A 26559-nucleotide genomic window follows, 5' to 3' on the forward strand; every position below is an offset into this window, starting at 1 on the left:
CGCCTGCGGTTTGGGCTGGGCAGGCGTACCTGCCACCATGCCTGGGCCCCAGCCGGGCTGGGGAGAGGGGGAGAGAGGTGGGGAGGAAGGGAAGCGCTCTGGGCCTCCAGCACACATACACACAGGCACTCACATACATACACTCTGTGCCTGCAAAGCTCTAAAAACCCCTTTCATCTTAATATACGGCAACAGCAAGAGACACAAAGGCAAGAGGGAGGCCAACCCTGGTGTAAAAAACTTCAGAGCTTGTGGTCGGCCTCTTGGCTGCTGCTCGCTGCTGTAGGGACCTGGGCTGCACAATGGAGCCGGCACCTGCCTGCCCTCCTACACCAGGGCTGCATCCAAGGGCTCTCCTCCTCCAAGGAAGGCTTGGGGCCTGGACCGTGAGGCCAGCAACAGTTACCAAAATTACCCCCAGAATCATCTCTGACCGCACAGAGTCACACGCCCTGTGAATTACACAAAAGAACAACAAAGACCTACAACCACATAGTTTTCCAGCCGCAGGGATGGAGTGACGGCAAGTGATGCCCACACTCTGTCCTAGCTTCTGCCAGAGGCTGCACTTGGCACCTAGTAGGTGTCCCTGAACCAACAACAGGGACATGCGGGTCAGGCTAGGGTGGGCAGAAAGCAGCCATTGACACTGCCAAGTTCACCAGGACATACTCTCACCCTAAGGCCACACAGAGAGAAACACCCCAAAGCTCTCAGCTCAGAAGATCTTAACCCTTTGTAGAGGCTTAGCATAGAGAAGTGAAGGGGCCAAACTCTGGAATCGCAAGGCCAGGTTGGGTTGAATCCTGACTCTCCCGCTTGCTGTGACAATAGTACCTACTTCGTGTATGATGGTCACATGGTTGTGCTCTGTAAAGGACACTGTTATTGGCATTGGTGACAAGGCCAGTTCTCCCTTTTGATTTGTTAAATCTTGCTGGGTGCATCTTGGGGACTTCTCAGGGAAGAGGGAGGTGATCAACACCCCTGCGGCAACTCCAGCAGCCTGGGACTGGCAAGTTGTCTCCCCCACCTCCCCATTTCCTTCTCAAGGCCCCAGGGGCTGCCACAGAGGGAGAGCAGGAAGCTGAGCACCTGGGAAGCTCACAGCTCCCTCCCTCCCATCAGGCAGCGGCTCCTCAATCCCTTCTGAGCACCTGGAAGGAGAAACCAGTGTTGGTCTCTGATGCTCCACGAATGCTTGCTGAACGAATGAATGAATGGAGTCAGGACTGGGAAGAGAACCTCCCCGCCTTCACTCCCACGAGCAGGAATTTGAAATGGGAGTGGAGTGGGAAGTCTTGGATGAAGTAACTTCTACGTTTTTTTCCCTGGGAGGCACCCTGCAGTCAGAAAAGCAAAGCGCTAACAGTGGTAAGCATGTTGGGAAATGTGAGCAAACACCCTTCCAGAGGAGAGACCACAGCCACTGTGGGTCTGGACAGCCTTCACCTAACTGCAGGCTGACTCACCACCACCGTTTACCAAGAAAAAGACCTAGCAACGAACCCTGACATAAGTTATATGACACCCCGCTGCCTCGACCTCCTTGCCTGAGAGTCTTATAGAAATGGAAGCTAAATGGAGGGTTATAGGGTTCGATGCAAATTAGGTCAGAGAAGCAGCAGAGAACTACCCTTGGCAGAGGGATGAGCAATTCTCCCTTTCTAGAGAAAACCAGACAAGCCGCAAGGCCCTGACGCCCCATGGGAGGGTTTAGTAAACAGCAACCAATGCGCCACATGTACTGAGATTTAAGCATCGTGCAAAATGCTTTACGTGTAACATCCTCACAATAAACCTCTGAAGGAGGCATTCTTCTCATTTTTACAGGTAAGGAAATTGAGGCACAGAGAGGTGAGGCCACTCGGTCAACATCACAGACCAGGGATTCAAACTCAGGACAGTCTGAGTTTCAAGCCTCCAGTCTTCTCATGATGCTGTGCTGCTCAGGGATCTGGTACCTGTGGAACATCAGACATGCACCTGTGGACTTTCCTTCCCGTACAGTCTGGGGAAAGGCAGGTGACAATTTAGGTGAAATCTGGCCATGAAGCAGGGAGTTAGACTTAATGACCTTCCCAGGGTCCTTCCACCTGGAGACCCTGGGAGTGCGACCTGGGATATCTGAGATGGCTTTGCAGCCAAAAGGATGGGAAAGCCTTCTCTGAAGTAGACCAGGAAAGGGAGCAAGGGCTCGCTGACACCAGGGGGTGCATTTTGGGGTGAGGCATCAGGGAGGAAATGGCACGGATGCACCGGGGGCATCTGGGGCAGCACACAGGGGTGAGGTCCAGGAATCCCAGGCTCGCTTCCCCTCCAGCCCAGGCACGATGTTTTCTGGCCTCCTCAGCACTCTTGAACAAAGTCTCAGCCAACAAAGGACCTTTCACGAACTTCAGGCGGGTCCCTGACTGCTGCTGAGAAGGCTATTGAAACAGGCTCCCACGAGAACAGGGTTATGAGCACAGGGTTTTACACCAACTAGCAGGCCCAGAATTACGACAACGCCCTCCCTTCGGTTTGACACAGGCTGGTAGGAGACTCTCCTGCATCCGCTGCAGGGAAATGACCTGGAGGGAGCGAGGAGAAGCAGCCCAGGAGAGCTTCAAAGCTGAGCCCCTCCTCCCAGGGTGTGAGGGTCCCACTGGGTTATTCACCTGGAAGTGAGACATTTGAAAACTGTGGGCTTTGTATTTTTTGTAGGGACTTCCATCTGAGGATCTCAAAGTGCTCTGAATATTATCTGGTACTAGCTGTTACTGTCCCCATTAACCAGGGAAATGGAGCCCTGTCTGCTAATATCACACAGAGAATCACAGCAGGAGGGAGCTGGAGTTGGTGGTCTGCTTGTTGTCTTCTGACCTTTGACACTTAGGCTTTGTGGTATTCTGTATGCTACCTTCACACTCAGTGGGCCAGGTGTCCTGGGGTGGCAGAAGGAATCTAAGGTAGGGGGAGGTACCGATCTGGGTTTGAATCCTATCTCTGCTGTTTTCAGCTTTGTGACTCTGGGGATGTTGCTTGGCCTCTCTGAGCCTGTTTCTTCACCTGAAAAACTGAAATAATACCTAACTCAAAGGGTTTCTGTGAAGAAGAGAAATAACTATATGCAAAGCCCCTAGGATGGCACTTTGTTCAGAGTAGGTGCTTAAAGAATGAAAGCGTTATTTATTTATTTTTTAAAGACTATTCTACTTTTATGAACAAAAGATCATGACAATGATTTGGGAACTAGACTTTTAAATAGAAGCATAATTTGCAACGAATGTTCTCTGCTAACAATATTCTAATTTTCATCTATAACCCTGAAAAAGCTACATTCATACAAAAATTAGGGCAATTACTTTAGCCACTGATATGCTCGATGTCAGGAAAGCTATGTTAAAGCATCTGAAGTTATGGCCAGTTGCACAAAGCAAAAGCTTTAATCAGATACCTTAAAGTTGAAAGACAAGGAGACTCCTGTCCTGAAACCTCTTTAGAGAGAGACCCACCACATCCTCCAGTTTTCCACCTTTCTTCAGGCCGGGGAGTTCTTCCTTTCCTGCATCCTTCATTGTTGTGTTGGCATTTGACAGCCCTAGCTTAGGAACTTCCATCTTAAGTAGAACAGGAGGCAGCACCTTCTAAGACCTGGCTGAAGCCATAGGTCACCAAATTAAGAGCATCAGAATTGCTGAGTGAGTTCAGCCTTAAAAACAGTGCTGCCCTGGGTTTCCTTTTGGCAGGACACAGTTGACACCCCAGCATGATGCCTTGCACATCGTAGGTGCACAATAAATACTAGCTCAATCAGCGAGTGAAGGTTCTCTCTTAGTCAGCCCCCATAGCAAAGACGTGGGCATCCTTGTTTTTCAGTTTGCTGTGGGGGTGAGGGTGAAGAAGAAGAGAAAGCCACTTTTCTGGTCTCCCCCATTACTGTTCCAGCCTGCTCTTCCTCTACCTGTTTCACAGACTCGGGCTGTAGAACAGAGGCCCAGAGCCATGGAGGGCGCCAGAAGCCGCTGTAAGCAGTCATGCTCTTTGCTCGAGTCGCAGCTCAGAGAACTAAACAAGACTGCAGCTGTCTGTACTGCTCGAGCCAAACCCAAGGCCCAAAGACTCCCCACCAACTGGCTCACGGCCCAGACCGCCCACCTGCGGCGCCTCCCTCTTCCCCTCGCCCATCCTGAGAAACACACCTGGGGACGGCACGCCTTCTGAGCTCTTTCCCTTCAACATGTGTCTTACAGTTGGAGTAGTTCTTGTTCCTCCCTGTGGAGGTGTTGCCTTGGGCAACAGTGATGTCACCAGCAAGGTGCTTCCATTCCGCTGATGTCACGGGACAGGCCATGCGGGTGGAGGGGGATGTGCTTTCTATGGGAAACCATCACAGGTTCCAAACCACCGAGGAGGATCCTATAGACCTCTTGGGCACTCTCAAATGACCCTCCTCCTCTTCCAGAAAACGTTCCCACCCACCCTTCTCTCCCCTCTGAGTGACTGGGATAGGCCGTGGCTCAAACCTGACTTTCCCTCTCCCAGAGTCAGCTGAAAGGGTGGGAGGAGCAGCTTTGTCCTCAGCTTTGAACAAACCACAAGCAAGGGTACCACTGGACTTCTTCTCACCATCTGGGATGGTCTGGGTCCCTGCGTCCTTGCCCTTTGCCCAGACCTCCGAGGAGGGAGCAGTGGCACTCATGGAGAAGCTGGTGGCCTAATTCGGTAGAGGATGTAGATCTTTGATTGACCTCTACCATCTTTAAGAGTTCATACTAGCCAGGTGGCCAGTCTATGCCAGCCACCATTCTCAGCGCTTTCTATACATGCCCTATGTGGGGTTATCTGCATTTTACTGATGATGAAACTGAGGCTTGGAAAAGTCAAGGCACTTGTCCCAATACAGACAACACCCACCTGCTGAGCAGTGGAGCTAGGAGTCAACGCAAGTCTGCCCCACTCCAGAGCCCACGTGGGTCACCCCTCCTTGGCTCAGGGGCACCTGGAGACTGCAGCTTACTAAAGATGAGCCATGAAGGGGCCTGGACAGAGACCAGGGAGAGCCCTTTAAATCCAAAGATGCCATCTTGGCAGGCCACTGGGGCAGCCAAAGCAAGCACTGTCTTAGCCCTGCTTCACCCCCATGCTCACCCAGGGGCTGTGGTCAGTGGCCAGTCCTTACCCTTCCACTTCCCAGAGGATCCTGCTGATTAGGGACCATGTTTCTTTGCTCTGAGCTTGGCCTCCTGTGACCCATCCAAGCCACCTGACCATCGTCTCGATCTGCATATAGCATTTACCCCTATGGCCTGGCCCTCCAACCCTGAAATTGTATAGTAGTTATTTAACTTACGCAAATGCAACTCTATGTAGTTGGCAGCTAATGCTCATAAAGCACTAAACAAAATAAGTAAACAAAATGAAAATTATGAAAGAGGAAAAGGAGAAATCCTACCAGGTAAACACTGTTGTTGAGACACTGGCCAAGGAGGTGCACCCACAACCAGGACGGCCAGAGTACTGGTCCAGCTGGCAGGTATAACTCTCCATGAGTGAGAGGGCCACAGAAGGGAACAGAGCCCCACACTACTGGGCCATCACCCACCCCTCCCTCCCCCGGCCCTGCTCTGATTCCAGTTTCGCCAGGCACAAGCTGCCTTCTGATCTTTGGTTTCCCATGTGGCTTGCCCAGGACCCAGTGAACAGATACCATCCAGATTACGTGATGGCCACGAAATCTCCTTGCAAATTAACACACTGGCAATCCTATTTGTACACCCACTTCTGGGAGCTTCTTGAGGCGACTCAGTAGCCCACGTCCAAACCACTCTGAAAACTGTGGATTCTGAGTGTGCACAGGTGAGAGGCAGACCCTGGGACAGGAGACATGATCCAGGTAAACATCTTCCTTATGGAAAATCTGCTGGGCACCAGCTGGCCCTTCCCAGGAGACATCTTGACTTCCTCAATGGCTGAGATGCCTATTTTGTTTAAAATACGGTCTACAGACAGTATGTAGTAAAATGCTCTGTTCCAGCTGATTAAGTGCTGAAATGTATAGTGTGGGAAATCAGTGATCATATACATGGAGCTGTGAAATGGAGCTTGGGAAGGGCGTCTGCAGGCGGACAGGACCTGGACAGGGATGTTTGGGACATCACGTTTGGACAGCATGTTTGGACACTCCCCACCTTGTTCCACCCCTGGTGCCATTCTCTGCCTGGGTCAGGGGCCCTGTGTAGCTGTGGCCTTTTCCTTCGGCACCACACCCAGGTGGCACTTACTAAGCACCCTAAAGCCAGGCCCCAAACTGGATTTGCCACCTCACATCGCCCAGCGATTAAGAAGGAAAGTCATTCAATGCTTGGGCCAGGCCTCTCCATCAGCCGTCAAGATGGGCTTGCCTCTTTCTTTTCTTGCCTTTCTGCTGCCAGATGAGATTTCCATCTTTCCACCATCTGAGCTGAGGAGGGGTATTTCCTTAACAAAGAAAGAAATAGGCACTGCCCTTCCCTCTTTCCCATGAGGACCCCCAACCAAATGAGCTTTTAAAATTTAACCTGCTTCTTGCTCTGTGAGTGTTCAGTGATGGGGACTCAGTTTCCAGGCTCCTAAACACTCACTTCTCTGTGCCTTAGTTTCCTCATGAATAAAATAGGGCTACTGTGAAGATCAAATGAGTTAATACAGGCCAAGTGGTTTCGGAAAAAAAAAAAAAGCCAAACCTGGCAAATGTTAAGCCCTTAATAACTGTTGGTTATCAGGGCTGCTGTGTATGGTTGTATAGATGGTGTACTGCTCAAGAACACCCGGTGGTGAGGATGAATCCAGCTCACTTGCCACTTGCCCAGCTATGTGCCTTGGCTATATTCATCCAGATGAGGCTCCTTTTTCTAAATGGCACCAAGGTGCTGTCCCCTTGCTAAGAAGGAGGACCTTATTCAAACTCACACAAGCGACAGAATAGGCTAGCAGCAGCCCTCGAGGTTATTATCAGCCCTCAGCCTTCTCATGGCTATGTCCCCCTCCCCAGGGAAACTGGATTAGTCTCAGCGATAAATAAGGCCCCGCTCCTCAGCTCCCCGGCACGGCACGCTGGAGCACTGGCCCCTCTCTCAGGACACTTCTCGGTTAAAGCCTTCCCCACAGCCTGCCCTACTAGCTCATTCCTACTGAGGGGACTCCGGGCCCCAAACATGGAGCCACAGAGTCTTGGACTCTGAAGGGACCATCTCCGTTGTAACCATTGATGGCCATCTGTCTCTGCTGACAATGACAGGCAGCGCATTACCTGCTGAGGAGCTCCAGTTATTGGCAAGTTCCCTCTTACAACTGAGGAAGTCAGATCCATCTCCTTGCTTCTCCTAACCAGTGAGTCTCTGATGCCAGACAGAGCAAGTCTTCTCCTTTTTTCAAGTGACAATGCTGGAGATTTCAGAAGGCCACCAACCTTGTCCCCCTAGGCTTTTCGCCCCTGGGGGAAATACTGCTGGTTCATTCCTTTCCCCTTCACAAGAAGCACTTTCCAGACCCTCCAAGCCATGTCATCCCCTTTCCTCCGGGCAAATTGCCACTTGGTAGCGGTGTCACTTGCAAGAAGTGGCATGGAGAACTGGGCTCATGCACTCCCATGGCCCAACCCTACTCTTTCTGGGCTCCATGCATGGGGTGTTCCTCTCTGCCTCCCACTGAGATGTGTACCCTCTCCATCAGACAGAATCCCCCGCTTTCTTTCTCTTTATTGACTCCAGGGGGTCCAGGAAGGGAGAAAAACAAAACCAGGTTCCTCCGAGACAATACCTTCTCAGGTGGGCAATTTTGCCAGAAGCCTCTCCCAGAAGTTCCTCCCCATCCTTGCCCTTGGATAGAAAATTCACCCACACACCCTCAGAGCCTGTTCCTGGTAAGGTGACAACTTCTGGGATGATGGCATCGGGTTAAAAGTTCAGATGCTTGCCCCCTGAAAGCTGCAGCTTGAAACTGTGGCATCCTTGAAAATTACAGAGCTAGAGGATGGCACTTGAACGAAAGCCTTTCCATCCACTCAGGAAAAGCAGAGGGTCAGTATAACCACTTCATGGTTACCCACAAGTGGAAAATATGAGGGCAGAACGGGCTGGAGCAGCACACTGGGAATCAGCGAACGACGAAAGCAGGCTGGAGGGAGGACTAAAAAGCACAGCCTATTAGGTTACTAATAAAGAGGTGAATGGCAGCAATTCTACCCGTGTCTGCCACGCCATTTTCACTGCTAACCTGGGCCTGTGACTGCACCAGGCACAGATCAGCTTCACCTGGCAGCCTCTCCGAGGTAGAACTGGTTTGTAAAACGGAAGGGCCCTGGGTCAACCCAAAAGAGGAACAAAAGAAAAGAATACGATTCTGAAGCTGATTTCCATCCCAAAGACCAGGGTCCAGGCTCTGCCTGTATCTGGTGCTCTTCTGGTTTTGAAGGCGGGCCCTTCTCCCCAAAGGCCAAGTGCGGTCCGAGTGGTTCGGGAAAAGATTTTCCCTTCTTGGGCGGCAGCACTTTTGTTTTTAAAGAGAAGAAGCCAAAATGGATAGGAAGCCCAGCCCCGGGGCTTCTGAGTCCCTTCGCCCAGCAGCCAGAAAGATGGAGACACTGGGAAGGGGTCGGGGATGGGGTTAGGGGTCACGTGGCAGAGACTATTTGCAGCCCCAAGAGAAAGTTGTGCACCGAGTGGGGTCTCCGCCACTAATAGCCCCGAAAGAGGAAGCGGCGGGGGTTTATCCGGCCCAAGCAAGCTCATAGCTTCACTACCTTAAACTACAAAAAAAACAAGGTTCATTCCTACTCCCTCCTTCCAAGGAGGGGAAGAAAGGCGGGAAGGGAGCTGGCCAAGGAGCAGGCCGACCCGGCCTGTCTTTTTTGCCCTGGCGCTCGGCTCAGACGGTCAGAAGTAACGGATCGCCTGGGCATAAGGAACAAAGACGTGGTCCCTCTTGCTTGAGTGCCGAGGCTCGGAAGCCCAGCCTCGGTGCGCCTCAAGGAGGAGCTGCCCAGGTCTCCGGCGCCCGCGCTGGAGCGGAGGCTGGAGCGCAGGATCCCGCGCGGCGCGGGAAGAGTGAACCCCAGAGGACAGTGCGCCCCGCCTTGGCACGGGCGCTGCAACCAGGTCTCCAAAGTCAGCCCCAACCTGGGGGGCCGAGCAGAAACCCCGAGCAGCCCTGGCACCCCCGCTCCGAGCCGCCATCTCGGGCGCAGCTCCGCCTAGTCCCCCTTCATCCTTTCATCGCGCCCTTCTTCCCTCCAACGCACGAGGTGCTCGGGGAGGACGCTGAGCCTCGCAGCTGCTGGCCCGGGACTTACGTGTAGCCTTTGTCCCCGCTCCCCGTCGCGGGAAGGACCGCCGAGCCCAGGCGGGTCCCCAGGGCCCAGACGCGGCTGCTTGGCGGCGGCTGCGGCGGAGCGTCCTGCCGGGCAATTAGAGAGACCGGGGCGGCGATACCCCGGCCGGCTCCCGCCTTCTGGCCTCCATCAGCGGGGCTCTAAAGGGCTGCGGAGTTACTCATTTCCTGGATGTCACAAAAACTTTTCCTCCTTATACGAACAAAACACCCGCCTCTACCCTCGGCCGCGGAAGCTCCTTAAGGAGGACCGTGAGGGTTCCCGGGGCTAGACCCAGGGTCCGCCGCGGAAGTCTGCCCATTGACCCCTCCAGAAGCTCCAGAGGGGACGGCAGAACTGGAGGGTGGCCGGGTGAGATGGGATCTAGTCACTGGAACATACTAGGGCGAATGGACAGGGAGTCGGGGAGGACGCCCTTAAAAGTCGGTCTAAGCCGGCGGGATGGAAGCGGTTAAGTGACAGCACGTCTACGGTGCGTTTTCCGCGGCGCGTTTTACAAGCGGCGGAATTCCAGGGCTACTATTTTGTCCTCTGGAGGGAAATATAAATCGAGACCCAAAGCTGGCCCTTTTCTCTTTTGCGGCTTGAATGGATTAAAACGACTCACCAAATTTTATGATAAATGGATGCACCGTCGCCTTTCTGCCTGAGTAGCCAGGCACAAAGGAGGGTGACGACTAAGTGCTCGTATCCTGTAGAGGGCGCTTTAGTGCCCAGAGCTTGTTTACAGTTGTGAGGTTAGTTAGACCCCCCACTTTAGACCCGAGGGAACTCAGGCCAGGAGGGACGGCAGCAGAACCTTGGTGGAAGTTAATGGATTACGAAGTCCATAACCTGTTATCTTCTCCTTGTGACCCGCCCAAATTCCACAGCCAGTGGAAGTGGCTGGGAGGGGCTTGAATAAATCCTGCCTTAAGTGGCTTTTGGGGAGTCAAACGCCAGGGTGGGTACATTGGAGGAAATGATGAGAACACAGTCCAGAGTGATTATCTCCATTGCTCCTGCTGTTTGCTCATGGATCACCTTCTTCCTTTCCTAGTCAAGCCAGCCAAATAGCTTTAACGCTCGCCTGGAAGACATTAGGCTGAGTCTGAAAGATAAACAGGCAATGAGAGAAGTTCTAAAAATAGACCCCCTGGCCCTTGGCCCAGGTTACTCTTGTTTTCAAGTTTCTGCGGCTGCTCACAGCTCTTTCCTTATGTCAGGAACACTTATGGAAGAGTTTTGGGGGCTGGTGGGGAAGGGTGAGGAATGGGGTGATCTGGGGAAAGATTCTTGAAAGAGTGTGTATTTCCAAAATGTTTGCAAGTTGGGTGGGTGGAATACTCACCCACTTTCCCCAAAGCAGGTGAGGAAACTCCTGGAAGGTGGGGTCACCAGAGTGAGCACCACCATACTGCTTTATAAATCCTTGAAGAAACCCTGGGGTGAGAATTCAGGGTTACATATGCTGGAATGCCAAGGAATCTCTCTGGGACTGTCATCCTGTGTACAAAGTTGTTTCAGCATTTCTAAATGGCTATGTATAGTTATTTATACAAGGAGCATTTGTTAGATTTGTTTTTCTTTTAAACCTGATGATTTCACTCTCTGTGACCTGACAGTCACCTTTATGGGCTCCCCTCTGCTCTCAGCACAAGGTCTGCTGTCCTAACCTGGCACATAGGCCATTCATGAATTGGCCTCTATTTATCTCACCAATCTCATATCTCCCTCCATGCTCCACACCAAACTCCTTGCATTTCTTGGAACTCGTGCTTCTCAGAATGTGGTATGCTGGTTGTTTTTCTCCCCTTGGATAGTCACATGTGCTCTATCTTTTGCCTGCAACCTTCACCAACCCTCTTTCTCCAACCCGTCACCCCCAATGCACACACGCCTTTTTGGCCTGGCTAACATGTGTTCTGTCTTCAGGTCTCAGATTTCTCCTCTAGGAAGTCTTCCTAACCCTCACGCCTGGGTTAGACACCCTCCCTATGTAGTTTCCATAGCACCTTGCGCTTACTCTGGAAAGGGTTTTTAAAAGATAGGAAAGTACAAAGATTCAACTTCTGGGAAGGTGAGGGGCCAAGAAGTCAGGGAACTTCTGCTTCAAACACAGAGATGCTGAAAAAAATGTATCAAAAATTGAAAGAAAGAAAGGAGGATCTCTAGGTGTGAGACAGGAAGAGGGACCTGAGAGGCACATAGGGGTATTTTACATGAATATAAGCACAAATGGCTAAGGACTAGGGGTTAGTACCCATTCAAGCCTTGAGTTCTAGAAAGGCAGGGATCCGGACTTGAGACCCTGCCTAAAGCTGACACCCTGGAAAGGGTCTTAGTGACGGGAGGATGGAGAAAAAAATTCTGCCACTCGTCCAGGGCCACAGCAAAGAAGTTTGTGGTTTGTTTGGGGCACTGGATGAATTTCAAAATGTCAGCTACAGAAATTGAAACCACTAGCTTCCCTCTGCCATGCCAGGTGTGAGGTCCCAATTTACACTACGTCGTGTGCACAGATGTGAGGTCCCAACTTACACTACCCATGTGGTGAGGGAATCCCGAAGTCAGGAAAGAATATACAAGCTGATTCCAAAGTGACAAATCTTCTTGGTCCTGTCAGATGCAAATGCAAAACTCAGTTGTTTATCCTGATCTCTCAGAGAAAAAACAACTCCCGTTGAAGATTTCTTCTTTATAATAAGAAATTATAAAGCAAACTGGGAAATGAACCACACGAGGGGTTGGATTGGTAGATGTAATAAACAGGAGAATTAGCCCCTTAAGAACTTGAGATATTAGAACAATTTGAAAAAGGCTATGAAATACTTATGTTCAAAATAATTACAGAGACCAAATGACAGTCATAGCACTATGAAAAAAGAAGAGGAAAATTTGAAGAAGTCCAAATATGTAGAAATAAAAAGTTTAGTAATTTACATTAAAAAACCTCAATGGTTGGAATTCTTTTTTTTTATTAAGGCAGTAATAATATACCAGTCAGAAATCCAATAAAAATAACTCATTAAAAAGTGGAAAATAAAGAAAAGAAACATACTAATCTCATTTACGAATACCGTTTCAGACATCCTAAGTAAAATATTAACACAGAATCCCAGCATCACATCAAAAGAATATTATGCCACAAGTAGATAAAAAAAAAAAAAGAAAGAAAGAGCATCACCACAGATGCTGAAAAGCCATTAGACAAAATTCAGCATCCAAATAGAAATGAACAATTCTGCAGCATGATGATAATGAAGAGTGAAGTTCAACCCCAAAGCCAAAATTATGCTTAATGGGGAAATACTAGAAACCTTCACGTTCAAGTTCTTGCAAGATAAGGATATCCCCTTTCATCTCTCTTTTTTTTTAGACTTGTCAATTAGGAATGTGTTTGGTTGCAAGTAACAGAGTACCTGACTATAATTTTATATGTGTCCAAAACTACAAGAAATTAAACAAATAGGGCTTTATTTTTCTCACATGAGAAGTCTGTATATAGGTGGCTGCTCTAGTTCAGTGCTTTGATAGTTTAGGGGCTGGTCAAAGGTTATATACATTTGGTGTTTTGATATATATTGTAAAATTGTCCTCCAAAGATGTTTTGCCAGTTTAGACTCTCCCCAATAAAGTATGAGAATGCCTGTTTCCCCACACCCTTTTCAGCATGGCTATTTCCTAACTTTAATTAGTTTGCTTCTTTTATAGGTGAACAAAAAGATACCTCAATGTCTTGATGTGCAGTTTTTAAATTATGAGTGAGGCTGAATGAAACATTATTACTGGCCATTTTTATGTGTTAATAGTCATTAATAACTTCACCTATTTTTCTGTTGGCTTGTTTGTGTGTGTGTGAAAGTAAATGGAATTTTTTTCATGATCTTAGGTGCTAGATGTGACTTCAAATTCCACAGTGAAAGGTGACTTGTGGCCAATACCGCCCAACCACAGGGCAGCCTCACTGTATGTCACAGTCAGGAAGGTTGGAAATAAAAAAATCAAACAGGGGGCTGGTCCCGTGGCTGACTGGTTAAGTTCACGCACTCTGCTTCTGCAGCCCAGGGTTTCACTGGCTTTGGATCCTGGGTGAGGACATGGGACCGCTCCTCAGGCCATGCCGAGGCAGCATCCTGCATAGCATAACCAGAGGCACTCAAAACTAGAATATACAACTACGTACCAGGGGGGCTTTGGGGAGAAGAAGAAGGGGGGGGAAAAGAAAAAGAAAAAGGATTGGCAACAGATGTTAGCTCAGGTGCCAATCTTTAAAAAGAAAAAGCCAAACAAACACAGGGACAGATTTCCTGTTCAGCCCCAGCTGTGGTTATCCCAGTATAGGGAATAAAATACATGACAATGGGAGAGACAGGAAGCCCATGCTGGTCATTAAGGGTCTGATGGTTGGAAAAAAAGAGCATTTTCCTTGATGTGGTCAATCTCTCACCATCCTGAATTCATTTTTGCATGCAATTTCAAAAGATGATAGTAAGTTGGCTTACAGGATGTTTCATGGGAACAGGCTGTTTTGCGGGGACCTCACAGGTGTCAGTTGTCCAGGATGGATGGTTTGCATTTGGCTATTTCTTTCCTCAAGGTCAGTGCTGGGAAATCCCCCTGGTGCCCCACCTCCTGGCCCAGGAATGTTGGAGCCAGCAGGGACTTTAGAGATTATTTACCAACAAAAATGCAGCTCAGAGAAGTTGGGCCACGTACTCAAGGTCACATTATTGGTTAGCGACAGCATAATAATAGCTAAAACTATACTACATGTTACATATTCCTCTAAGTACTTTACATATGATGACTCATTTAATTCTCATAATAACCCCATGTAGTAGGTATCATTAGCATTCCCACTTAACAAATGCAGAAACTGAGGCCCAGAGAAGCTAAGTAACTTGCCCAAGGTCACACAGCTAATAAGTGGCAGAGCCAGGATTTGAACCAGAAACTTTGGCTCCAGAATCTTGCCCTTAACTATTATGTATATCTTTGTGTTCAAAGTGAATCCTCTTCAAATGTACAACTACACAGAATTTCCCTAATCTAGCACCGTTCATCAGGCCACGCTGAGGAGCCATCCCACATAGTAGAACCAGAAGGACCTACAACTAGAATATACAACTACCCACTGGGGGGCTTTGGGGAGAAGAAGAAGAAAAAAAGAAGATTGGCAACAGATGTTAGCTCAGGTGCCAATCTTTAAAAAAAAAATGCAGGCCACACCTTACTAATGAGTCACAATCCACAGTTTGAAAAAAATACATCTTTAAATCAATTTTGTAGCTCACATCTCTGTTATGAAAGCTGTTAGTGGTCTATACATGTTAGATTTCCATCCACACACACCACTTGGAGTGGGAAAGACTATCAGAAATTTCTCTCAAGCTTATTTCTGGTCAGTAGGTATTCATTGCTCTCCCGGTAGTTAATGTCTAAAGATGGTACACTATAGCTGTTACCAGGCTGTAACCTTAGGAAAATCTTCATTCACTCATTCATTCATCCATTCATTCATTCAGTAAATATTTGAGCCCCCACTATACGCCAGGCTTTGCGCTAAATCAGGAGTTGGCATAAATCACTCTGGCTGGTAGGCCGACTCCAGAACACCACCTGTTTCTGTAAATAAGGTTTCGTTGGATCACAACCATGTCTGTTCATTGATGTCTTGTCTGTGGCTGCTCTTATGCTACACTGCAGAGTCGAGTAGCAGCTACAGAGAACATGTGGCCTGTGAAGCCTAGAATATTTCTTTTTTTTCCTTAACAAATCAGTTTTTATTTTTATTTATTTATTTTTTAAAGATTCACCCTGAGCTAACATCTGCTGCCAATCTTCCTCTCTCTCTCTTTTTTCCCCTCCCAAAGCCCCAGTTTGTAGTTGTACATCCTTCTAGTTCTTCTACGTGAGGCACTGCCACAGCATGGCTACTGACAGGTGAGCAGTGTGGTTCTGCACCTGGGAACTGGGCCCAGGCTGCTGAAGCGGATGCACCAAACTTTAACCGCTAGGCCAGCAGGGCTGGCTCCCCGAATCTTTCTTAATCTGCTCCTTTACAGAAAAAGTCTGCAGACTCTGGTGCTAGATTCCAAAATACGATGGTATTTTAGACTGATCTCTGCCATCCTGGACGTTTGAGTTGTCCTGCTTGGCTTAAATGGGTTTTCAAGCTCCTTGCGGGGGGGTGGTCAAGGCTTTTTGCCTCTCTCGCATTGCCTGCGAGAACACCTGTTAACAGTAGATGTATTTTCTGCTGCTGAGATTATTCAGTAGATCTGGCAGCAGATATTGGAAAGAGAGCAACCTACCTACAGGGTAGAAAAGAGTTTATTTCTTTCACATAGCAAAGATGCCTAAGAGTCGTCAACTTATGTTGAGACCTACTGTGCGTCTGACTCTGTGGGTAAAAATAGGATTTGGTTCTTTGGCACTTGCATCAAGGATGGGAAGAGAAATGAGATAAATGCATTTACTGTACTCCTTAGCACTTCTGCTTGGGGACTTGGTATGTAGTTGGACATGATTTTATTTAAATACCTTAGAATCTTAAATGCTTACTTCCCTTAGTCACTAATCACTCTCAAGACTGGTTGCTGGGTGCCCCAGGGTATCAGCTAATTGTATTTCTCCTTCCTTCCTTCAGCAAACTTTCTATTTTGAGTGTCTCTTATGGGTCCACACCATAGATATATTAAAGACAAGACTGGTTCTTCCAGTCTGGTGGGGGAGACATAGAAATAAACACGTGATTACAGGACAGTGTATTGACAGAGAGACCCTCAGGTTTTCTAGCAGAACGGAGGAGGAGTGCCTCCTGGGGGACGATCTCCTGGAGGAGAGGACACTGCGTTGAGTTTTGTAAAAGCTCACTGGACAAAGAAAGAGACATAGGATATTCCAGACAGGGGTGCAGCAGATACGAAGTCTAGAGGTGTTTGAAAATATGGTGTTTGCAGGGGAGAGTAGAAATAAAAGCATTGACCCATTGTCAAAGGGATTTGTGCTTTGGTATTTAAAATTTTTATTTATTCATTTATTTACTTATTCACTCATTTATATATTCGTTTACTTATTTATTTGTAGTGGGAACAGCTTACGTGGAGCCATTCAGTCTTTTTAACCAAACTGGTTAGCTGGTTGGTTTGCATAAATCCTCACTAGTTCTAGGTGGGACATTGGACTGCCACCTTGGCCTGGCCTCTTGGGCAAGAAGTACCAACTGGGAGAGCTCACCTCACCAGTCATCCCCGAAGTGAACTGACTGGGAGAAGTGCAGCTGCTGTTAAGCCAGTAAAATCCAGAGCAGGTAGGATGACTGGGTGGTTGTGACACTGTCTTCTCCTTCTCCTGGTAAAAATGGTTGCCTGCAGTGGCGGATTCCCGCTGCTTCCACCTCATGCCTGACCTTTCAATCTTCCTAATAAATCTGCTTGAGCTTCCTCCTCTCCTCTGGTACCAAGAGGGGAATTTGTATGGAGAGCCTTTGGGAACCGATGTCAAATGCTCAACAAGTGTTCCATTAAGTTAGGTCTGCAGCAGGCTGGCAAAGGAAGCAGATTAAAGGAATAAACTATGGCCCAAACAGTTTTGGAGAGCACCAGCCAGCTGGGACTCTGCTCTGTCATCTAAGGTGAGCATGGGGTCGGCTGATAAATGATAACAATTTTCCGCAACACATGGGCTTTTAATCTTCCCAACAGCCTGCAGGAGAAATGTGAGCGATGACTGGAGCAGTTTTACCATGTTGCTTGGGGCCCCAAATGCAGTTTTTAGATTTCATGGTTACTAAATTCAGCGATATCACAAGAATGCCTGTACAAACAGGACCTGTGTTGGTCAGGGCTTTTTCTGGGGGGTGGGAGCAGGGGGCAGGGGTGTATAAGCAATGGAAACTCACATGTAGCTTAAACAAATAAGGTGAATTTATTAGGAAGATGCAAATTATCTAGCAAAACCCAACAGCGCAGGTGTTGCTGGGTCTCCTCAGGGGCTGTAACAAGGATCTGAAGAGGCATCAACAACCAAGGAAGGCCCTCTCCCCCACTCTCCCCTCCTGGCCTGGGCCTGTGGAGCCCCCTCCTTGTTCATTTGCTTTATTGTCCCTCTATGTAGCCCACCTTTCTCTGCCTCTCCTGGGCTTCACATACTCAGTTCCAGGTCCTAGCACTGAGTAGTTTGCAACTCTTGGTTCCAATTAGAAATTCCTGGAGAAAAAATATAATTGGCCTCTATGGGTCAGGTCTCTAGCCCTGACCCTTTCAGCTATGGCCCCTGGGAGGCAGATAAGGCCATCTAGAACATTTTGGCTTCAGGGAAGAATATATTTCTGAGTGGGAGTTAATAGTCTCAGAGAAGGGGATTGTGGGCTGTGTAGACTCCCCCCAAATTGCCTCCATGACCTTTCTGATCCATTAGAGGAGTAGGTTTCTTTTAGGGTGCAGTTGCTTTGCATTGCAGGCTGGGAATTTCCACGTGGGGCTGCATGTCAGTGTTTCTTTCTGCTCTTCTAGAGTTTCGCTTCATACCTTCACTGGGTGCCGTTGAAGAGGTAAGCACTGTGTACACAACACTGTTCTTATTACTGAGTCACAGCACACAGCTTAGAAGTCCTAGGAGGGTGCTCTAGGAGGCACTTACATTCGGGTTTAAACAAGGAGCTTTGCAGGTGTATTATAGCTCATGATCATATATTCAAGTTATCTGGCAAAGTGCATGGGTGTGTCCTTGGCTGTCCCCGGTCTTTGAGTTTGCAGCCACTTGTCTGCTATTCTTCCAAGGGTCCACCATTCACGCACATCCTCTTATCAACATTATTGTCCACTGGCGCCTGAGAGGGACCCCACCCTCCCTATAGCAGGATATTTTGCATTCTTGCCTTGGTATCTGACCAATGCTATTTTTCCATTCTTGTGATTCCTTCTTGTTTTCTTCCACGTCTCTAACTCATATGTATCATTTAAGGTCAAATTCAAGAGCCATGTCTCCCATGTACCTTTCTGGAATATGCCATCCTTCACTGGTCTTCTGTACTTTAGAACTCATTCAGTAGTCACTCACTTGATAGTTATATACTGAGGGGAGTGATGGCCATTTATACTTGTTTGCTGAGGCTGCCCTAATAAACTACTGCAGACTGGGTAGCCTAAACAACAGAGATTTATTTGCTCACAGTTCTGCAGGCTGGAAGTACAAGATCAAGGTGTCAGAGGGTTTGGTTTCTCCTATGGCCTCTCTGCTTGGCTTGTAGATGGCCTCCTTCTCGCTGTGCCTTTCCTCTGTGTGCACACATCCCTGGGATCTCTTTGTGTGGCCAAATTTCCTCTTCTTATAAGAGTGTAATTCAGATCACATTAGGATGCCACCCTGATGGCCTCATTTTAACTCAGCCACCTCTTTAAGGGCCCTGTCTCTAAATACAGTCACATTCTGAGGTACTGGGGGTTAAGGCTTCAACATATGAATTTTAGGGGGAAATAATTCAGCCCATAACACCAGTGGAGACTGGGCTGAAAAAGATACACGTCATCCTCATCCTCTTGTTGTTTGACAACCTGGTAGAGAAGACAGATATTAAACACCCATTTGCATGAATACATAATTAATTACCATTGTGGGATGGTCCAAGAAGTAGGATCCATGATACTTGAAATGGTGCTCTGGTGTTGAGGGGGCTGGTCAGGAAAAATCTCCGGGAGGAAGTGAGATTGGAAGGAAGGATGGATGGGAGTCAGCCGGGTGAAGAGGGAGAGTTGAGTATTGCAGACAGAGAGATCAGCCTTTGCACATTCCAGGCAGTGGGAAAGAACACGACCTGCACAAGGAATTGAAGAAGCCATTGTGGCAAGAAGTGAGTCAGGGAGAAGGCACCAGAAGGCCAATGGGGCCAGATTACACTGGATGGTATAGCCTGACATCCTCATTTCAGTGCTTACTACGTCCTGCTTTGGGTTATTTTAAAATTTTTTGTGTGGGAGTGGGGCGGCATGCGTGTTTTGCTTCTCCTTATGCTCCTTTAGGGATGGGATCCTTTCTTCACCTCCTTTTATATTCTCCCCAGTGCACAGCATTGGGCTGGGTATACAGTAGGTGCTCGATAAATAAATTTAAGTGGGTGTAATAAGAAGTGAGATGAATAGATGCACTCTTATTTGTTTACCTTAGGGGCTGACCCAGTCTGGTGGGTGAGCTTCTCCTAGAGGCTCTAGAAGGTAGGACTTTTGGTCCTGTGACGCCACCTAGTGCTCCTTTTTATTACAACAACAAAGGGGAGCAGAGTGGTCAGTGAACAATCTCCCCTAATCTGGAAAATTGGAAATGAAGCATCTTCTTTCATCAACAGAAATTAATTTGTCCAACCACCCATCCTCTTGTCCATTCATCCATCCATGTTGATGTCCACCTGCATCTCTTTCCTGCGAGTTGAACATGTCACGTTCCTTTCCACCTCCTGTGGTTCCCTGATTTCCCATGTTGAGGTCTTTCTGTCCCCACTTCACAAGCTAGCAGGGTCCAGATTCCCTGAGCACCTATAGTACTCACTGTCGACATGGCCTGTTCTAAATGATACTATCACACTGTGTTAGAATTAATTGTAGATTTTCCTTTCTCTTTCTTCCAAAGCCAGATTGTGAATGCAAAGGGCAATGATGCTGCCTGAGTCACCTCTGTGGTTCCTGTGGCCAGCCTTGTGCCTGCCATGTAGCAGGTGCTTAAAAAAGCGTTTTCTAAACTGAATTGCTGTCACCTTGGCAGGCCATCTGCTTGTGAAACGGTCCTTTAGGAGATTCCTGGGAAATGGAAAGACACATAGCCCCACCATTGACACCAGTACAAGGTATGGGTGGCCAGGCCCTTGAGGTCTTTCTCTGTTGTTAGGTACCTTCAAGAATGTTCTGGAGTCTCTCCGGATCATGGTGTGCCCACAAGCCAACAGTCCCAGTGTGTACTCAGGTTTCCTGTAAACACATGAATCAGCCCGAGTCATGTTGCCTACCCTATGTCCACCTCATTTCTGTTATTTGGGCTTGCAGTTTGGTTCAGCCTGCTTCTCCAGCTTCCTCTGCCTCCTCTCCCACCAGTTCCAAGAACATTATGCCGCAGCCAGACTGTGTCCTGTTTGTTCACCAGATACACAGTCTCTCTGTTCATGAATGAGATATAATTGCACAAGTGTTAATTTCCCCAAAATTAATTCATGAATTCAATCAAGTTCCAATTCAAGTTTCTTGTGAGGAACCTGAAAAACATCCTGAAAATTATATGGGATGATGAAAGTTCATGAATAGCCAGTGCAATTTTGACAGAAGTAGGGATGGGGGACTTGCCCTTCAATCATGATGGCTGGCTACAAAACCATCCTAAGAAAACCTTGTGGTACTGGAACAGGTACAAACTGGAGAGCTCAGAACAGAATCATCTGTATTTGGGAAGCAAGATGTTGAAAAATGGGCTCACTCCATTAAGAAAAATAAAACAGGATCCTTATCTGACACCATATGCAAAGGTGGACTTCAGCTGGATTAGAGAACTGAATGTGAAAAAGTCAAACTATGAAGCTAATAGAAGAAAATGACAGAGAATACCTTTATGACCTTGGAGTTGAGAAGAGTCTCTGAAAAAGCACTGTAAAAAGTAAAAAAAAAAAGAAAAAAGATGAAGGGCTCCAAAATTAAGGATTATTGTTCTACAGAGGACATCACAGGCAAAGTTTGCAGTCTTTGATAGCAGATTAATGTCCAGACTTTACAAAGACCTCTTGCAAATCCAAAAGAAAGAGACCAATAGACAAACTGGCAAAGGCTACAAATAGATAATTCACAGAAGGGGACCCCAAGTGGCTTATGAATGTATGAAGAAATGCTCAGTTTCACTAGCAGTCAGAGAAGGGCAAATTAAAATAAAAATATGTTGATACTTCTTCCGTGATATTGACAGAGATTAGAAAATTGGCTAATTAGATGAGTCAGTATTTGTAAGGCACTTAGAATAGTATCTGGCTTTAGTAAACACAGTATAAGTGCTTATGAATACACAAACTACCCTGTGCAGGTAAGGACAGGAACGTGGGAAAGAAACCCTTATACTCCGCACTGGAGTGGAATGTAGAGCAGCAACTCTGGTGTGCAATCCAGCAGTACTTGGTGAAGTATGCAGGGCTCCCACCAGGCCACTAGACCTTTGCGCTGTTGGAAAATGGTGTTCAGTACTGGGCAGATGGATTCGAAAAACGCCTACCCTCTGGATACTTACAGCCTTCTAGGTTCATGACTTGACCAGGGAACAGAGCTTTTGTGGGAAGAAAAGGACACATCTTCCTCCAGCAGGGCACATGACATGGGAAAGAGAGCAGGGACTGTTTTTCAGCCCCCACTGGCCTCTCGGCTCGATGTCTTTGCGCAAGACAAGTTGCATAACCAAATGTGATGTCCCTGTGCATCCCCTAAGACTTTAACGATCTCACTCCTACATATATATTTCAGAGAAATTTGCACACAGGTCCATAAAGGACCACGGACAAGGACGATCATGGCTGCAGTGTTTGTGGTATTGGAGAGGTGGAGGCAGCGTTGGTATCCATCACTTGGGGGACAGATGTAAAATGTGTGGATGTCCAATAGGGAATGCTATGCAACAGTCAGAAGCAATGAAGTGGGATTACAATACCAACTGCAACAGGGATAGAGCCTTAAAAAGAATATTGAGTGAAAAAAGTGGAAAATAGGATGATCTCTAAAGTGTAATGTCATTATTAAACATTAAAAACATGCACTAATAAAAATGCTATGCATTTTTGAAAAATATATCTCCAAGCACAGTAGCCTGAATGACTACAGGGCTGAGGATGAGTGGAAGGAGTAGGGATGGGGGTAAAGGGGAAAAAATAAAACAAGAGAGGGATCTTGTACCTTTCACGAACCAAGGAGTTTAATGACTTCAAGCCGTTGCACCCGAAGTCTAAAGGAGAGCGAGAGGGGGAGAAGAAAGGGTCGAGAGAGGATCCCCAGATGCTAGGCGGATTTTCCACGATGTGGCTCCACATACATTTTTCCAGGGTGCCTCGAGCTCTGCACCCTATTTTTCTCACCACTAGTGACTAAACTCTTGGAAGGCAGGGTTTGTGTTTTCCCTACCTTCCTTTCCCCTCCGTGTCTTGCACACAGTAGCTGCTTCATGAGGGTTGGACTCGAACTGAGATTTTTCTCGATCCTGTAACCGAGTCACTTTGTCACAGAGGGCTGAGGGTGGCTGCCGGTCCTTCCCTCATCCAGAGCCCTCTGATGCACATTTCCTTCTAAGCTTTAGTCCTCGGCTCTCCACTGCTGGATCCCGGCTCTCCCCTACTGCGCTCTCTCTCTCGGTTGCTCTTCCCATTTGCTCCATTTTCTTAGGTGTTTCCAGCTTTTACGCACACCTTGGACTCCCCTCCTCCTCTCAGAGGCACCGCCCCCTTATTTCCTTGGTCCTGCCCCATTCACGGTAATTTGCATAAGTCTCTGAGGAACCTCGCCCAGGTGCTGGCTCCTCCCCTTTCGAGCGTCCGCCGGCGCTCCTAGAGGGCGTGGCGGTTGCCAGGCGACCGGAGGACGCGCCGAGCGCCGGATTTCGGCCCCCGGCCGGGGGATAGAAATAACGTGGCGCCGTTTTAGACGCTGGGGGGAGTGCACGGCCCCTCCCTCAGTCTCCGGCCCAGTTTCAGCGATCTCCACAGAAGCCTCTGAGGCCACCCCCAGAGAACGTCAGGATGGCCGAGGTCAGGAGTCAGCGTCTCTCTCTCTACCCCTCTCGCCTCTCGCTGGACCCCTACCCATCGTCCCTCTTCTACTGTCGACTTATCCCGTCACATCCACTGATTCCGAATATTCCCCCAGTCGACATCCTGTCCCCACCCGCAGCCTCACTCTTTCCACCCTGTCCCCGTTGGCTCTGGCTCCGTTACCTCCTGTACCCTCCTTCAATTGGGTGGACACCCCCACCCCTACCGTATTTAATTGGCGCTGTGCTAAGCATGGTAGGAAATTCATGAGTTCCCAAACTCACGCATGACAGGCACCCACCCCTAGATTCTGAGCCATAGAGATACACACAGAAATATTGATGTCTCACTGACCAGGGAGACCTGGAAGAAGGCTTCATACATTCCCACTGTGACCCCTATTCATTGACCCTTGTCCACCTGTCACAGTACGATTCCCTGCTGTGACAGAGGATCTTCATTAAGCTCTTCAGCCTGTCACCAATGCTCTGTGTTGTCATTGACCATTGTGTTAATATCGTGTAGGCTCCCTTCACTCCCCCAATTTGTAGTACACCCCATCTTCAGCCTCACTGAAGAAGGGTCATTTCTTCAACCCTTTAATGACCCCTTATCTGATCATTAGCACCCTCACCGTCCTCATCTACCATGTCCTGACACAAATCCTTCATCACCTCATCAGAGCCCTCCACCATCTCACCCATCACATGGTCAGTCCCAGCCAGGATCAGCTACATAATTTGCAGGACTCAATGAAAAATGAAAATGCAGAGCCCCTTGTTAAACAATTATTAAGAATTTCAAGATGAGACAGCAGAACATTAAACCAAGGGTGGGTCCTGTCTGAGCAAGGGTCCCTGTGCAACTGCATAGGTTACATGCCCATGAAGCCAGCCCTGGTCCCAGCTTCTCTCAACCACCATATGGCCCCACCCCTATTCCAGTTGCTTCACTTGTCTTCTCTACACCATTCGCATCCTTTCATCATTCCATCTCCTCCATGTCTAGTGTCCCTTTATAAACTCCATCTTCCTGTGGTCAACAGCTCCCTCCTTTCCTTATCATACATCCCTTTCATACCCTCCATCTTCCTCACTACATGGGCTCCATCACTGTCATCTCTCTCTTACATCCATACTACTGTGGCCACATTGCTTATCCCCTTTACTCACACTCATTCCTATCTCTTTTTTTTCCCATTTCCTTCTCCTGTTTCTTCTAGTTCTCCTTTATTTTTTCGTTTATTTTCTTTTGAGCATTTCCTCCTTTTCTCCCCCATTAATCATCGTGGTTTATTTCATTCTTCTTCATTCTCCATACATAAGCCCCAGATACCAATACTATGAACTAATTGTTTCCCAGTCTCTCTTTTCTTTCATGATCTCCTCTCATTTCTTCTTTTCTTGTAATTTTCTTCTAACTTGACCTCAGCCAGGTTTTCCTCACCCCTGCTTTCACAAGTCTCCATTTCCACTCTGGCCTCATTTTTCACTGCAGCTTTCTTTTCCTTTTTCCTTTCTTTCTCCTCACTAATTGGTATTCCCAGCACCTAGAACAGTGCCTGGCAGATAGTAAACACTCAATAGATAGGTGTTGAATGAAGGAGCATCACAGTTACTCTCTGATCAGTTCATGTTGAAATCGTGCTTCTGAAATAGATACCATTATTTGCTATAACGGTACAGATACCAATTGGTTATTGGTCACAGCTAAGAGAGTATTTTTGCTTTGCTTTTAATAGTAGTGTATATATATATATACATATATATATATATAATTTTTTTTTTCCTGAGGAAGATTAGCTCTGAGCTAACATCCAGTGCCAGTCCTCCTCTTTTTGCTGAGGAAGATTGGCCCTGAGCTAACATCTGTGCCCATCTTCCTCCATTATATATGTGGGATGCCTGCCACAGCACGGCTTACCAAGGTGTGCGTAGGTCTGCACCCGGGATCCGAAGCGGAGTGTGTGAACTTAACTGCTGCGCCACTCGGCTGGCCCCAATAGTAGTATATTTTTAAATAACAATATGAACAAATTTCTTTTGTTCACAAAAGTTTCTTTAAAACTTTCTTTCTTTGATATTTTTCCATTCCTGTGCTAAGCGCCAGGTGAACAGGGAAAACCTGGTCTGCCAACACATCATGAGGCTGGTGATCCAGCGTTGACGTTAATACCGTTTACAGGGATGGAGCTGAGAATATTGCCCTGATAAACTTTTGTGTGCACTCATGTTTACATCAACGAGGGGAAAGCACAGAGCAGCAGCAGCTCCATATTTCCTTAATGTGATTTTTCCTTCTTTGTGGAATTGCTATATTGTGGTCTTTGCAATAGTCTGCTTTTAGTCAGGAATAAAGCCTCTGTTGAGTTCAACATTGGTACTAATGTTGTTATATGAAATGTTGCCGATATTCTTGTGACTCCACATCTGTTTTAAAATGTGGACTCTGTTCTGCTTGCATGTCATCTTCAGAAATTTAATCAATAATACAAATGTTTTTGAAAACCAAAAATATGTGGACTTTCTCCATATTGAGCAAGACAGGTTTGTCAAAGAAGAAGGTAAACTTGCCCAAAATCTTCAGGGTGAATTTGAATTTCACTTTATTATGGGATTAGAGATTCTCTCAGTTGATTTCTTTGATTAGCAAGATAGTTTTGATGCCAAAGCCCTTTTTAGTGTAGAATATCAAAGCATAATGTTGAAAACATAAATAAGACCTTGTCATTTCTTTGCTCCAAAGTCTTGAGTGATTCCCTGAGGTCTACAGAAGAATTCACTCCATATTCCTTAGAATGCCATTCACTGCCTCCAGTGTGTCCCTAACTCCCTGGCTAGTCTTCTCCTTCCTTTTCCTTATCATACCTCTTGTACTTTAGTCAACTTGAGCTTCTTAACCAGTCTCAAATCCTGCATACTTGCTTGGCCCTGAACCTTTGCTAGGAATGCCCTTTCTCATCATATCCACCTGTGAATTTTCCACTCTCCCTTCTGGGCCTGCTCAATTGCCATTTCCTTTATGAAATTTGCTTTAATTCTTGCTGCTGGGAGCAATTGCATCTTCCTGTTGGTGCTTGTAGAACTCTGAATCCATTTTATGGCAGGTATCAAATTCTATACTTCCATTATCTGCATACATACCCCATCAGATATTAATGTATATCTTTCCTATGGGAGGGCTGCTTATTCCTTATCGTGATATCTCCCACAAGCTCCATCATTCCGACTTACATATAGCAGATGTTCAATCAGTATGTGCTGAATAAATATATTAACCATAGCCATCCTATTTTATTATTGTGCTGTATCTAACAAGAAGTAAGCATGTTAGTTTGCTGGGGATCCCTAACATAGTGCCACAAACTGGGTGTCTTAAAACAGCAGAAATTTATTGTCTCACAGTTCTGGAGGCTAGAAGTCTGAAATCAAGGTGTTGGAAGGGCTATGCTCCCTCTGAGACTTTG

General features: G+C 47.4%; 2 protein-coding genes across 7 annotated transcripts in view; one reads left to right on the top strand and one right to left on the bottom strand.

Annotated features, from left to right (window-relative positions):
* The window catches only part of ITPRIP (inositol 1,4,5-trisphosphate receptor interacting protein), a 25538-nt gene extending 15832 nt beyond the window's left edge, over nt 1-9706 (bottom strand). Inside the window, exon 1 of one of the 3 annotated variants that reach the window (XM_046653177.1) lies at nt 9314-9706. The gene's annotated coding sequence lies outside the window, so the exon portion shown is untranslated. The remainder of the gene's footprint in view (nt 1-9313) is intronic. The other 2 variants (XM_046653179.1, XM_046653178.1) reach the window with 2 other exon arrangements.
* A 13249-nt stretch (nt 9707-22955) lies between these two features.
* CFAP58 (cilia and flagella associated protein 58) overlaps nt 22956-26559 on the top strand; it is a 96518-nt gene continuing 92914 nt past the window's right edge. For all 4 annotated transcript variants that reach the window (XM_046654556.1, XM_046654557.1, XM_046654558.1 and 1 more), the window contains exon 1: nt 22956-23090. In XM_046654556.1, coding sequence (XP_046510512.1) covers nt 23082-23090 — 9 coding nt within the window. In that variant the 5' untranslated portion in view covers nt 22956-23081. The remainder of the gene's footprint in view (nt 23091-26559) is intronic.

Source organism: Equus quagga, chromosome 2, assembly GCF_021613505.1.
Source record: "Equus quagga isolate Etosha38 chromosome 2, UCLA_HA_Equagga_1.0, whole genome shotgun sequence".
In the NCBI taxonomy this organism is placed as follows: Eukaryota; Metazoa; Chordata; class Mammalia; order Perissodactyla; family Equidae; genus Equus; species Equus quagga.